The sequence below is a fragment of the Lissotriton helveticus genome, chromosome 7, assembly GCF_964261635.1.
Source record: "Lissotriton helveticus chromosome 7, aLisHel1.1, whole genome shotgun sequence".
NCBI classification, from domain to species: Eukaryota; Metazoa; Chordata; class Amphibia; order Caudata; family Salamandridae; genus Lissotriton; species Lissotriton helveticus.
Window position 1 is genome coordinate 689581972 of NC_136068.1, and position 15238 is coordinate 689597209.

A 15238-nucleotide genomic window follows, 5' to 3' on the forward strand; every position below is an offset into this window, starting at 1 on the left:
AAATCGTTCAATACAAAGTGAAACAGAAATATTCTTTTGTCACCGTTACTGTTCTATTGTTCTCCATAGCCATTGAGGAATTGAGGAAAATGTCTCCAACAAAACTCCAAAACAGCACAGCCCCGTCAATGCATCATTAATCCTGTGCCTCGGGGCAGTGTTCCATCAACATGGATTGTGGGAGGAGGGGAGAGTGCAAGGCTGCCAAGCCACACAGGAATGCGCTCACTGAACAGTATAATGTAAACACCCGGCTTGCATGTGTCTCCCAAGAAAAATATATGAATGCACTCAGGGCAAGAGTGGGTACGCAGTTGCAGATGATCTACAAAGCAGCAATGTGCGTGTAGTGGAGAAAAACGAGAACTCCCCATGCGCATTCCTGTACTTCAGGAAACATGCCAGTCTGAATTAGGATTCGGTTTGTTTTGTCCCTGGGTAATCAACAGTTTTCTTCTAAATTGCCTTTGCTCTGGTTATTGGAAGGCGGGTAGGGAACATTTGTCGGTGTCCTTAAGTCACCCTCCTGTCTGAAAGTCAGCAAAACCTTTGTGACTTCAACATCATTTCGAGAAGCAACAAGGCTCGAGCATATGGGGTGTAAAACGAGCGCGCGCTGGGGAAAATTCACGCTTTAATGCCTGAAGTCGGAAGGGTGGGAGGGAACCTTTGAAGTGTGAAGCTCTCGGTAGTGCTGTGGCGGGTCTGAAGCGCGTGCCTGGGCACATGAACTGAATGTAATCCGAATCGGCGCTTGGTTCAAAAAGTTTGTTTCAGCTACAATAGATCGACATCTGCAATGCGCAAGCCCATTGGCAGAGGTCGACCTAAAAAAATCCCAGTGTACCTCTCTCTTTGGCTTGATTGTGACTGGAGCCACAATTATAGTATTGCCACTGGTTGGCCTCCCCCTCATAAAACCGGACTAAGCAGTAGAAACGATGGATGGAAGCCATGGGAAGAGCCTGTTAGTCAAGAGTTTAACATAAATTGTGCACTCCGAGTTAAGTAACAAGATGGGAAATAACCTACAGCTCTAGCAAATCATTCCTTTCCTTCCAGATATGAAAATTAGATGCATTCATAAAAGTACCAGAGGTAAAACCCCGGTCAACTGAGGAAAGCAAACTGGGAGTAAACAATCCTTTTAATTGTTTTGAAAACAAAGTTATAAACCAGGCTAGGAAGACTATCCAGCCCAATATCTTTATCAGTAGGAAGTGACAGCGGATTGAGCTTATCTAGGATTTAATTGGCAAGACATCACACTCTATCTCTAAAATGTGTAGTGTCAGCAAAGTCCTTTGGGAAATCAACTGTATCCTTATTGCTATGGACTATTTCAAGATCTGTGCCTTAAGATAATTCAGTCTGCTGGCTCTATTCCCTTCTCATATGAAACAAGATTTTTGTCCTGCAGCCCATAAATCTGATTCTTTACTATCATTTTCAACTTTGAAGCTCATTAAACAGTATGATGTCTGTGCTGGCGATAAGCACGTCATAAGCCCTTCATTTTAGTTTCTCGCATGCTCATCCTCATTTTCCTTGCTTTATTAGACTAAGTAGCAATACTAATGATTACACCACAGACTACTTTGCATCCTACAAATCTACAGAATGTATATCTTATGAAGACTTTTCTTCGAAACCCCGTACAATGGGCATTTATTATTTGAACACCTTTACTCGTGTAACGGATCAGTGTCAAGTGCCTATTGTTTTTGTTTGGAAGACAGTCTCTGCATACTAAAGGCTAGTGTAATGAATGCATGATACAAAATACTCACTTGTACTTTAGAAGAATTGTCAATGATGCTGGTATAGCAAACTTTACAAGAATGTAGTCAATCCTGAAATACAATTGATGGTTTTTGGAGGAAAAAAAGTATAATCTCTGCATGCAGGATTAAGCAATCTCTAAGGATACTTTACTGCAAGCTCTGGTCGTCATAAGGGTTCTAGATTTTCAATTGGATTGACTGCATGTGACCTGATCCTCAGACCAACTTTTTTAAGCTTTAACCCCCACAAAACATTAATGCAAATAAACAGGAAAAACCCGGACATTTAGAGTCTATTCGTTATCTATTTTATTAGCTAAAAAGCATGAATTCATTGCACATAACACATCATTACAAACATATCAATTTTCATGTAATAAAAATAAATCAATTACAATAAAATACAAAATTGTTAAAGTTCTGTCGGCGGCGTTTCGGTGTTCAGATGACGATAGTCACCTTCTTCAGGACTATACTTTCGAATTAAAACATCTTATTAGACTGTGTGTAGAAACTGCTTCAATTGGGTTCTTGAATATTCGCTTGGGTTCTTCGTTCATATGAATTAGAAGAAAAACTGGATAATTAAATTCTCCTGCCTTTATCAATGGGCTTCAGAGTCTCATATACTCCAATGTGTCCGTTTTGAAATACAGAATAAATTCCTTTTTGGTAACCTACTTTAGACCGACTAAAAAAAAAAATTGAATGGTAAATATCTCACATTAAGAACTGTAAGAGGCACTTAGCCTCATTTTGTACAAAAGCAGGGAAAGGGAGCTCTTTAATATTTGTAGCCTTGCCGCTGACACCTTTTCGCAGAGGCGCTGGAGAAACACCTTATGTGGTAGTATCCAAGTCAGTGCTAAAGTCCAGAAGGATGAGGGCCAAGGATCTGCCTTCATCTGCCACTCTTCGAAGTCTCTGTTACAGTCAAGAGAACCAACTCGGAGCTATAATTGGGCCTGAAACCATTTGGTATTTGTTCAAAATGTGATTTCCCTCAAAGTACTCCGTCAGGAGATTATTAACATTGAATAGTTCTTCTGTCTAGGCAATAAAGTAGCAGTTTAGAAATGAATAAATTTCACATGGCTCGTATAAGTTATAATGGAGACATAGTTACTTATGCTACCTTGCATTCTAGCACTGAATGTAGGGGAGGTCAATGCGTTAACTGATTATTAGAGGCTGGTAGGAAAGAACAACCACTTCCAGAACCAGCACATAGTTCTGTATGAAGTCGAGTTGGAGTGGATGCCCTCTGGTAAGTAGTACATGACCGCACCAGAAGGAAAATGTCAAAAGCACAAAGCCAAATCTCAAAGGTACTTTGTCCCAGTTTCAGGTTAGTTCTTGAAAGACAGTTTCCATGTAGGTGAAACCAGGACTGGGGCTGAATTGGATCTAGCGTGACTGGAGTTGAGGTGGAGGGATCTGGCAGGGCTGGAACCAAACGTGGAGCAGGAGAGGGCGGGGTGCACTGGACTCTGATCAGAAACCTTTAATATGATGGAGGAATAGGTTATTTATACACTGGTAAAATAAGGCTGAGTTCGGTCTGTGGACAGGACAGGCTGGTGTCCGAAAGAAACATGCTGGAAAGCTGTAGATTTTTCGAGAGGACACTGAGCGGCTGTTAAGTGAAATCGGGTCTGGTTTCCCACTGGAGCCTTGTCCCTTGAAAATCTTGAAACTGGGAGTGGAGATTTTTGCCCCACCTTTGACCTCAATCCTTAATGCTGTTATACATCGGGCCAGTATATCGCGTGGAAAACTGTGGTGGGTAAACCTCTTAAAGAAGCCCTCTCTTGACCCTGCGGGGCTAAATAACTACCAACCCATTTCCCTGTTGCCTGTCCCAGCAAAAATTCTGGAGAAACATTAGAACCTCCATCTTGGCTCTTATTTGGAGGATCACCAGCTGCTTGATGGCTCGCAGCATGGGTTCAGAAGTGAGCACAGTACCGAGACGGCGTTAACCGTTGTACTCAACAACATTCGAAATCAGGTTGACACCGGTCACACCACCTTACTGATCCTTCTGGACCTTACAGCGTCCTTCAATACCATCTCTCCTTCAAGATTGGCTGGGAGACTTCAGGGAAATAGGGCTCTGCCCTTAATTTGCTTACATCATTCCTTATGGATCAGTCGTAAAGAGTTAAGATGGGCCAATCCTTCTCAGCTCCCAACCAGTTGTTCTGTGGAGTGCCTCAGTGATCCTCATTGAGTCTTACCCTTTTTAATACTTAACCTGGCGCTTGCCAGGGTTGTAAGATCTTTCGGGCTAGAAGTGTTATCCTGTGCTGATGACACTCAAATTATGATTACTATTACTGAGAGTGTTGAAGCATCAGCATCAAATTTTTAAAACTGTATGCAGGCAGTGGCTTCATGGATGGTAGAGAACTACCTAAGACTCAATGGGGATAAAACTGAGATTTTAATTTTTGGAGACAAACCGGAGATTTGGTCAGAAGCCAGGTGGGCCGATACCCTTGTATCCTGGCACTGCCCTGGTCTTAGCGCCAAAAATCTAGGCATCATAGTTGACACCTCCCTTTCTCGGGCCCTCAAATAAATAGAACAGTTTCCACCTGTTTTGGGATGATAAGGACCCTTAAAACGATCTCTCAATTTCTCTCCTTAACTTCACGGAAACAAGCAGTAGTGGCCCTCGTGTTGTCTAGATTAGACTATTGTAATGCTCTTCATGTGGGGATAAATTAGGGGCTCGTGCAGCGACTTCAACTAGTGCAGAACGCCGCTGCCATGCTGGTAATGGGCCTTCCCAAATACCACTCTCTCTGCAACCATCAGCAATTTGCACTGGCTTACGCTGGGTCGGAGAATTGTATTTAAAGCCCTGTGCTTTGTACACAAGGCCTTCTACAGTATGGGGTCAGAAGGCATTAAAAAACTATTTTGGAGATGTGTCTCTGCTAAGGGGTAGGGGTAGGGCCTTTTCGTTGGCTGCGGCTAAACTTTGGAACTCCCTTCCTCTTTCAATCACGGCTCTTGAAACCCATTTTCTGTTCCGAAAGGCCTTGGAGACCTGGCTTTTCACCATCTCAAATTTGTAAGCCTTCTTACCCATAGGCATCTCTGTACCTTGATCCCTTTCCGCAGTGCCTTGACACCCCTGGGCTAAGTTTGCACTTTACAAAGCTTTATTTATTCATTTATTCAAACTGATTCTCATTAAATGAGAGCTGGACTATAACTACCCGCTTACAGCTTTACCCGTTGCTGGTCCAGAAACTTATCACATGCATGGGATCTCTTGGTAACATTAAGGATGTTCACTATTAAGCTACGATTTTGATTAATCAAACATTTCATGTGCATTTGATAAGTTGGTGATGTTGACCCTTTAAGACCTGTCTAAGATTTCAGGGTGTGATGTAATTTTGTAGGAATTAATCTTTAGGTTTTTACAGGTTAGACTAGTGTGTATGTACAGAGTCAATAATTGCATTGAACTATAGAAAGGGTGGATGAGAAGAAAGAGGATTGAAAATTAGGAAGAGTGAAAAGAAAGTCTGTATTGCGCAACAGATTTTTGAATCCCATCCACAGTTTCTTTAAACATTGAACTTAATAAAAACTCTGCCAGCAATTCCCAATGAGGCCCACCCATCATGATCTACTACCTTAAATGTAGTGCCGTGAACAGATAATGTGTTTGCGACATCAAGAAGATTAAACGTTTAACATGGCTCTTGTTTTTTCAGTTCAGCACACTGAAATAATTGATAAACTGGGGTTAATAAACACAACTGTTCCTACTGATTATACTCTTGTATTTTTACATGGTCTAAATTGTTATATTCCTATATCAACTGCTGGTTATTAAAGTCTCTTGAAACTGTTGGGTGGAGGTGATACGGTTGTATGACGTTTCAACGCATGCTTTTACCACGCATGCCTTTACAACGCAGGTATTACAACGCAAGTCGTTACAACGACTTGCGTTGGGGGGCGCTGGATAGTGGAATAGTTTAATTTTTTATTCCAACTCCAGTCCCCGTGGATAGTAGGGAAGGTGTTGGATAGAAAATTAAACTATTCCCTATCCAACAGCGCCCTCCAGCGAAAGTCGTTGTAACAACTTTCGTTGTAATTCCTGCGTTGTAATGGTAGTGCGTGGTAAAAGTTTTGTTGTAAACTATGTTCCCCAGGTGCTACTGGGTGCTTTACACACATTGAGGATTGTGACTGACCGTATTCTTCTTGGATCCCTACTAGCCAACAGGAGCTTCTAGTAAGGAGGCTTTGTTTTTCTCCAAGGTAAATGCTAACTGGTGAGTGAGCACGTATGAGACCCAGGGGCAGAAGATTAAGATTTCAAGTGGTATTCCCACAAGGGTCAACTCCCCTGCTCCACTCACCTTAAAGACTATTTGGTGCCCTTTCCCACAAAACATGGTAATGTTATATGCTGCTACTACTACTACAGTGAACGACAGGCGATGCTTTGTTACTTCAGCAAGTTAAGACCCTGAATGTAGTAGCTATTCTTGTAGCTGCTAAAAGATGGGGGCTGGGAGTCTGGGTATTCGACATCACGCTACCTTTGGAACCAATGATACTTCATTACCATGTGACTGCATACTAAATTGAAATGTATGGAAATTTCCATGTACCATCATTTTCAAGCATGTGACGAACCAAAACGTTCTGTTGCTCTGAAGAAGTTTCGCAGCTAAAAGGAACGAAACTCGCTGGCTTTTTAATGTAATAATGAATATAAAGACAAACTCCACTGGAATTGGTTTTTGAACTTTTCTGTTCAAGTGAATTACAAAAGCGGTTACTCTCCCCAACTTTGAATTTGAGCTGGAAAAAGGTGTACGTTTTGCTTTTTTATGCTTTCCTGCACTGTTACAACACAACATTCTGTTGATAAACATTGCCTTGGAGCCGAGCTTTAAAAAATTAGGTCGGATGTGTCAACTTGCCAAACGTCACTGGAATGTTTCTTGGAGTCATAATCTGTGTTTCATTTACAAAAAAACTCATCCTGACTGATTTAAAGCGGCCTAGGGTGTGGTTTGTGAATATTGCAATGAGAAGAGCCAAGGGGCAGGCAACAGATGAGTTGGAGGAGAAGGAATGCTGACGAGGCAGTGTTCAATTGGCCTGCTTCCCTGTGAACTCAAGGCAGCGATTGATGTGACTGTGCCTTTCATGACTCTGGGTGCTCCGTGGATGAGCCACTGTGCTAGTGATGCAACTGGTGAGTGCTCTATTCCACATCTGCCCACTGCTTATTGGAAAAACGTAATCATTGCTCAAGTGTGGGCTGCAGTTACGGATAATAGGAAGAAAGTTAAGTAATGTTCTTGGTATCACAGGAATTGTGTTTCGTTTAGGGGAGAAAGAAAACCATCCAAACATTAGTGAGTCTCGCATTATATGGTAGGGGCCAGCTGATGTCACCTAGAGGAGGCCACCAGCCAACACTATTTAGCCCTAATTGTACACCTTATTAATTCGCACCCATGATGGTTGCTGATTGCTAAAGACCGTTTATAAAGAAACAAGGGAACCCTATGAGTCAGAAGGGACCTAGGGTGTACAATATGTTGTAAGAGACAATGGTCCCGATCACACATAAGTATAGAAAATGTTAAACAGAAAAACATAATCTGTGATGTTTTTTGTTAAAATTAGAGATCTTGTTATTTAAACGAACAACCAACCAAAATGTTTCGGAAAGTGCAGTGGGTAAAAGCAGGATTGGAAATCAACAGATTTCCAAGCTTCAGGCAAGTGTGTATAAATATAGTGACTTGAACAACAATTTTCCTTATTTACAGTACTCTTGATATAAAAACATCTTGTGCTCCAAAGAAATCATGTCAAAAGCAATGGGAGTCAAGACGTAGTGTGTCAATGACACGTTTCGAACCTCACTACCGTGGGGGAATCCTCCTCAATATGAAGAAATGTTGCCTGAGAGGAGGCCTCTGAGGGTCAGGAAAGCAATGGAGGGAAGGGAAAGAGAAAGAAAGAAAAAGTTAAGGTTTTTTTCGGCGAACAATGGACGCAGTCCCTGTAGGCACTTAAACATGTAATTTTAAGGACGTGCAAGAGCAATGCTCAGTTGCTACTGACCCAGGTCTGTACCTGGTGTTGATAGCAAAACAAGGTTGTGACGCTAACCATGTTCATGCAAGAGCTTGAAGGTAGACATACCCCGTGAGACAACAACCATATTGTCATGCAAGAGCCTGAGGGTCGTCAAACCCCATGAGACAACAACCATAAATTCGACCAAAGAGCATGTTCATGTGCTCGTGATGCTACTGTTATGGTAAAGTGAGTAAAAGAAATACGCTCTAGTCTGTCCAGGACTTACAGTAAGCCAAGGACTCTTCCTACTACACGACTGCCCTGTGTGTGGTGGGCAGCGAGCAAATAAGTTCAGACAGGATGAGCCGAATAAGGTCGATGTGCCTAGAGAAGCAAGTAAGTCACAAGTCTGGTGCAAAATGCTGCGTTGTGAAGACACATGTACTATAGGGATTCAACTTGCACTCGATCTGAGTTAACCGGCAGAGTTTAGAAGATAAATTACAGGACGTCCGATTGGGATGGAGCGTTGCGATGTGCTGGAGGATTCCTATAAGTACCATGTACTTTCCCACCACTCGTTCGTGCCCACACCGGCAACTAGCGTGACCCTCTTCCCATTATGCTTAATCTGGTTTACTTCTAGGATTCCTCCAGCACATCGCAACACTCCGTCCCAATCAGACGTCCTGTAAGTGTGATTTCCTATGTTACTTCCCATCAGAAAATGCACATTTTCCAAAGTTTTAATTGGAAGAAAATCATGATTTTATTAAAGACACTTAGGCTAATATTATGCATAACTCCTTTATTGCCCTCATACACATCAGAAACAAAGAATGTAGAATTAGAATAGAACATCTTAAAACATCCTAGAACATGCATATAACCATAGAACCAGCAGCCCTTAACCCTCTGGACAGAGCAAAATCGCACTTTTTAGAAGCCTACAATGCAGTACAGCTCGACTCTGTTATCTACCTTTACTTAAGCTGTCTGTTTTTTATATTGCCTGTGTAAATGTTGTAAAGAGCTCTTATACCCACAGGTTTTGCCAGCACTATATAACTCTCTAAATAAAAAAATAATTAAATCTACTCTAAATAAAATGCCATCTTCTTTGTTGCTGCTAATACACAGATAGGTACATCTTTCAGTTACTCAGTTACTTCTGTGGTGTATGAGAATGTGATTTCTGGTTGATGAGAAAAAGGATTAAATGGTTTAATGTGAAAGTTGATATATGTACTTGATACTGTAAGGCTTGGTAAGATTTGAACGGTGTCTGAATAAGTGATGGCTCAAATGTATAATTTAAGGGCCTTGGCAGTGGAGAAGTCGGTGTCACTTTAGAGCAAATGAAACAAGTGGCAGCCAGTTTTAGTAGGCTTTAGGTTTTAGGATACTTGCGGAACTAGTTTTGTTAAGAAGCAAGGCTTGATCTTAGATTACAGTGAAATTAGAGGTCTAGTAGAGAGCGTCCCTTTTTCATTTGGAATGGGCAAAATTGAGCTTAATTAAAAATAACGTGGTTGCGGAGATTGCTGTACGTGCTTACCGGGCTTTTGCAGTGCGTGTGTTGGAATGCTCTGTGAGCATGCAGCACGTGAAGACGCATGTATGTAGGCACGTGGAGCAGGACCGAGTCAATCACTCGGGCGCGAATCGCAGGAGCTTTTGCAGCTCGCGCGTCCCCAGAGAAAGTTTGGCAGGTCAGGGCTGCCTTACACCTGTGCGTGTGGAGGCCATTTTTGAAGGATTGGGCAGGCTCCATGCAGTCTGCATTGTGATTTAGGCAGCCATATTATGGTGTGAGATGGTTGCAGTATGAGGCGATCGTTTTGACCGTTGCTGGTTGTCTCAGTCAGCTGTTGGGTACGAACAGCTGTGGCACATCAGAAGATAGAATTTATTAAAATAAGTTAAGGAAAGAGTGAAAACTAATTTTAATAGTTTTTAAAATGGAGCAGATTGGGGAGAATGTTTTGGATCGAAAGGTCAAGGAGTTCATGGAAAAGACGTTTGGTGACTTGCCTGAGAGGATGGGAAAAAGATTGACGTTGTATTGAGAAGCATATTAAGGAAAAGGGAGTTTTGAAAAATAAGAGGAAGTGAAGGTCTGATCTACGGAGGAGGTTGAGCCAGTAGCCAGTGGTTCTAATGTTGGAGGTTCAAAACGGGCACAAACGTCATCGTAGCGTACAGTAGTGCACTCATGAGCGGATTACAGCTTTTACCACTAAAGCCCTGGGAAAGTAGTGTCAGAAATGGGCTCAATATATTAATTAATTGGAAACCGCAGCCAACCACAGTACTGATTTGGTTACCGAATGTACGATCCTCACCCTTGTGATTGGTGGCCTGTTGGCACAAGTTAGGCAGACCCTGCTATATGTTGTGATACTACCTAACCTGCTGGCTGTATCCTCACGGTAGCCTAGCTACCGACAGCACGCCACCGCGTACTGCTAGCCCCGCCCCCTACACGCCCAGGCCGCGCCCAAACCCGGAAGCGGTCGACTCCTCTTTACCGCGTCCAGCTGCCATCGGAATTACTAGCCGAGCAGTGGACGCGAGGAGTAGGTCGACTCTGATCTTACCTGCCTGAAACTGTAAGTAGATTCATGATACCAAGCCCCGGATACATATCCACGTACCGGGTCCACGAGGGCGCCGCCCACCACCCACACAGCGTCCTGAGCGGCGCAGAGATTTACAACGCTCGCGCACTGTTTGTCTCTTACAGAAACTGTTATTATACAGGCATTGACCCTACGCCCTGCCCGTTGAAGCCCAGAGCACTCATATTTGAGTAAGCATATTCCCAAGTCATTCTGAACTTTAGTGTGTCCTTCAGTGTTACATGTATGTTTGTTCCTGTCTGTTGATTTAATGTTATTCACTTACACGTTTGAGTCGGTTGCTGACAAATGTATATAGCACTACCGAGTTACATCTATGCCCTAATTCACTTCACCTTACTTTCAACTGTAATGAAGTAGGTTCCGCCCTGGCATTTAATATCCAGCGAGTAGCCTAGGCACCACGTGACAGACCTGTTCCGTGTAGCACAAGTATTTTACACCTAATACTCCAACCCACCCAGGGTCGTGCTAGCACTGCATGCAACTTGCGTGCACCTACCCTTTGCCATAGGTGTTGACTAGTATCACCCCACCTCGGTATTACGTATATCTGGAGAACCATCCACTTCATTTGGCACTATATATCAATTGCACTGAGAGACTGCACGACGTTACAGGAGAGTAAGTCTATCACTCAATACCTGATTGTTCTTTATCCACCCTTCTCTCCTCACAGGTCTCTTTTTTACCGGCCAGCTCACTTATTTTATTGAGCGGCACTCACCACTGGCAATTTTTGCCAGTAGGCACACAGGGGATCAAGGACGGGTGTGCTTTTTAGGGAGCACGCACCCCCTGTCCACCTGTTTTTTCTGGTCCTGACGAATACCGGGCAATAGCCCTTATGGTAGAAACATGTTGACCACTCAACACATATAGAGATCCCTGGGTCGTAACCCTCCCTACCAGGATCTCGCCAGTATTAATTTTAAAACATTGTTCAGTTGCTCTAAAAATAAAACTACTTTTTCTGAGTACAACCAGGACAATTTTTAACATTTTTTTGCACCTACAGCCACAACCCGCTCCACTGTAGTCCAGGTGTTGTAGCACACCTTGGTGTCGCTAGGACGCCAAGGTGGACCCCGATGATGAAGCATGTCACCACTAGGTGGTGAGTGAGGGGTTTCTATCAAAAGGATGAATTTCCTTCTTTTTGCCAAGAACCGATCCTCCAGATACGTCTGTTCTTCAAAATCATAGTGGATACTCCTTCCTTTGTTTTTGCCACAAGTTAGGCAGAACCTATCCAGAAAGTCTAATTCTTCCCAACACTCATGTACGTGTCGTGTGTATGTAGATGGAGACAAGATGATGCAACGAGTAATAGATTTGAGTGTGTATGTTTTACGACTGCTTATAGGTGTGGGATTAGTATGTGTCCCAAAGGGGCATGGACATTTGGTTTAATGGGTATTGTGCTGATTTTACAAAATCCACTGCTTTGGTTTGGTTTAAAATGAGATGACCTAAATTAACTCCAGTAAATAACTATCAATTTATTCTCAAAGCGCATTATGAACCAAATGCAGGATGTGCACGTCCCGTTTCAGAATTACAACTTCTAAAGCTGAAGTTATTTAATAGCACAAAACAAGGACTCAAACCATGGTTAACCATGGTGAACTATGGTAATGCATACCTAGCAGTATTGTTACAGGTTCTGTTGCATTAGTTGATTAATCCCATTTTTATTATTTGAACGTAGATATCCTGAAAATCTGGCATTGATCTGGTCATCATTGACCTACAACACCCCCTTCCCAGATCTAGAGTGGTTTGCTTAGTATTGACATTCAGGCCTCATGTCATTGAGTTACAACAGCGCTTAATAGTAGTCTTCGGTCACTTTTTCCCAATTAGTGTGTTAGATGCTGGTCTTCAACAATTATGGATTCATTAAAATCCTACCATGCCAATTCTTTATTGAGGTTTTATATGCTGCTATTTTGTCACTCACCTTCATAAAGAATCATGTTCTGCTCTTCTGTTTCAGCGTTAATGAGCTCTACGTAGATGACCCAGACAAAAACAGTGGGGGTAAAATAGATGTGACTCTCAACGTCAGCTTACCCAACCTGCATTGTGACTGTGAGTACTCCCAACTGGAAACTTTCTTATTGATTTTCACAATTTTCTCAGATATGATTTACCCTATATTTATCCTAAACTTCCTGTTTTAGCATTCTGCCTGTTGCTTAGAGCCTCATCTGTTCCCTTGGGGTGGATTACTTTGTATTAATTCTGCTGCTGTTCTGTTAGCTAATGAACTCACTGTACCGAAGTCGACCGATGTTGAACCACTGAACTGTTCTTTAAACATTATGATGGGATAGATATTAGCCAGCCACATTTACCATTTTGTGCAAACGCTCCTTGAGGAGCTATTGGCACTGGATATGACATGGGTCCCGTCTTCTGATCAAGTCTGCAATGTTCATCAAACTTCCAACTAAACAATTAGAATTTGTTATCGTGGGATTACTGTTGCAATATGGAGGTGTGATATTCCCACTCTCCATTAACCAGTTTCTCACAGTTCACATCAAAGGAGAATTGAGGGTTTCTTGTTACTTTTTTGCCTAGTGCGGAGCCTGGACTCTGTTGAAGATGATCGATATATCTAAATTTCACTGCTCTTGCCCACTCTCTCATGCCATGGTCTTTTCTGGGTCTCCCTAACCTCTTCCCTAGGCAAGGAATGTTGTCTTTTGTCTCCAAAAGGCCTCCTCTTCATGGTCCTACGTGAGTGAGAACTAGACACCCTAGTTGAGATGAAGGTCATTGAGGTGGAGGGAAAACCATAGGATATTACTATCAATCACATTTTCCATCCTTTGCCAAGACTGTGCAAGACCTGTCTGTGAAGAGTAGTGTTTTTTGGATAGCAGTGTCTCTAGTCTACTTTTGTTTTACCATCCCTTTCTCTGTTTCATGCAGTGGTTGGGCTTGATATTCAAGATGAGATGGGACGCCATGAGGTCGGCCACATTGACAACTCCATGAAAATTCCACTCAGCAATGGGGATGGTTGCAGATTTGAGGGACGCTTCAGCATCAACAAGGTAAGGAGGGCCTTACTATCGGTGTTTCTTCTGCGTGCCATCACAAGGCTCTGCTAATCCCCTACCTTATATCTTTACAGTACCAGCTGCTCAGTTAACTTCTGCTTTGTAGGAAAGACAATTCAAACTAGAACTGTCTTAAAAAAAGAATGCAAAAGTAACAGGGGTGGGTTTGTTTATTTTTCCGTGCTTACTGTGGAATAGCAATTTCTCCCAGTTTGCCATTATTTTACTCTTAGTGGGATGGTTTAGCTCCCAACCCTCAAGCGTCATTTCACACAGTAACATTTCAGCTTTGCCCCCACCCACGAGTATTCTACATAATGGAATCTCCATCCACTGATTCTTTGCCCACTACTACCACTCTCTCACAGTTGTTATTTTGTTTATAGTATAGTTTTCCAGAGCCCCTCATTCCTTTCTATTTCTTCAAAAGCTCAGGTGTCACTCTCTACATATGTTCATGACTGCTGCTTCGGATGTTGCATGTATTCGACAGTCCTACTGATACCTTGCCTCTGAAGTGGTCAGAGGCAAGGGCACTCCCACGTGTTGATGTATTTGGGGGAACAACTGTATGGTTAGTGTATTGCAAACGTTTCCAGTTTCCTAGCCTTATGGATTGATCAAAGTGTAGTTGAGCGGGGATAAGGTTATGAAAATGCCCTCGCTGAGAGCCAAGTTGGTTTTAAATTGCGTCCTGAATGGAAGAGGAAAGAAATGTTTCAGAGGAATTGAAGCAGAGCATTCTTGATAGTGGTTCTGATCCTGCAAATCCCCAACTCCTAAAGAAGTAGGGGATTGGCCACGGTGATGGTGCAGGAGTTAAATCTGCAGTTTTGATAATGGGGCGCTCTAAACCATGTTTTGAGGCCTTTTTACACCTTGCTTTGTGGTCCAGCACATTGTCCTTGAACTGTTCTCCTTGTAAAGGTGCTTCAAATCTGTTGGAAGTTTTAATGTCGCAATTGGTAAAGAGTCTTGTGGCATAGTTTTGAAGAAACTTAAGTTTCCTGATTAGGATGGAATATCGCTTCAATTAAGACTAAGAAATATTTAGGTAAGGATGCAGCATGTGACTGGACATTGGGTCATATGTCTGTCTTTGGGAGAGGTTGTTCATGTTTTGAGTGCTGTTATAGGTAAAGTTTCAGGAGGATCTGATTGTCACTCAATTTAAAGCGCCCAATACCAGTATTGCAATCCTGATAACTTTCAGCAAGAACATGTTTTCATTCATCCATGCCCAATTTCTCTTGCTGACTGAAGCTGTACCCTTTAAACTTTCGAAGTCACAAATTTAGGCTGATGGATGTTTACATGATTTCGACATTTATTACCTGATCTCTCCCTTTGCCAGTTTACAGCCTTCAATTCCATTTTCAGTACTGTGATGAGATATGTACACACAATGTCTCATCCCCATCATTTTAACTGAGCATTACCAACTTGTCCCTTTTCATTGCCTAGTACAGGAAACAGTGGTCCTAGACTAATGTAACTAAAATTCAGACAACTTTTGTCTTTGGCACATGGAATCAAAGGCACATAGAGAATAATCACTTCAAAAAAGAGAGAAAGGTTGATAAACCGAATTTAATCATTCAACCATTGGGTATTATTGTAGAAATACATTATGATCATTGCTGATATACAATCATAT

At 42.3% G+C, this 15238-nt stretch overlaps 1 protein-coding gene across 1 annotated transcript in view; it reads left to right on the top strand.

Annotated features, from left to right (window-relative positions):
* ERGIC1 (endoplasmic reticulum-golgi intermediate compartment 1) overlaps positions 1 to 15238 on the top strand; it is a 264315-nt gene that overhangs the window by 192574 nt on the left and 56503 nt on the right. Inside the window, exons 4-5 of the mRNA XM_078653011.1 lie at positions 12507 to 12601; positions 13451 to 13575. Coding sequence (XP_078509137.1) covers positions 12507 to 12601; positions 13451 to 13575 — 220 coding nt within the window. The remainder of the gene's footprint in view (positions 1 to 12506; positions 12602 to 13450; positions 13576 to 15238) is intronic.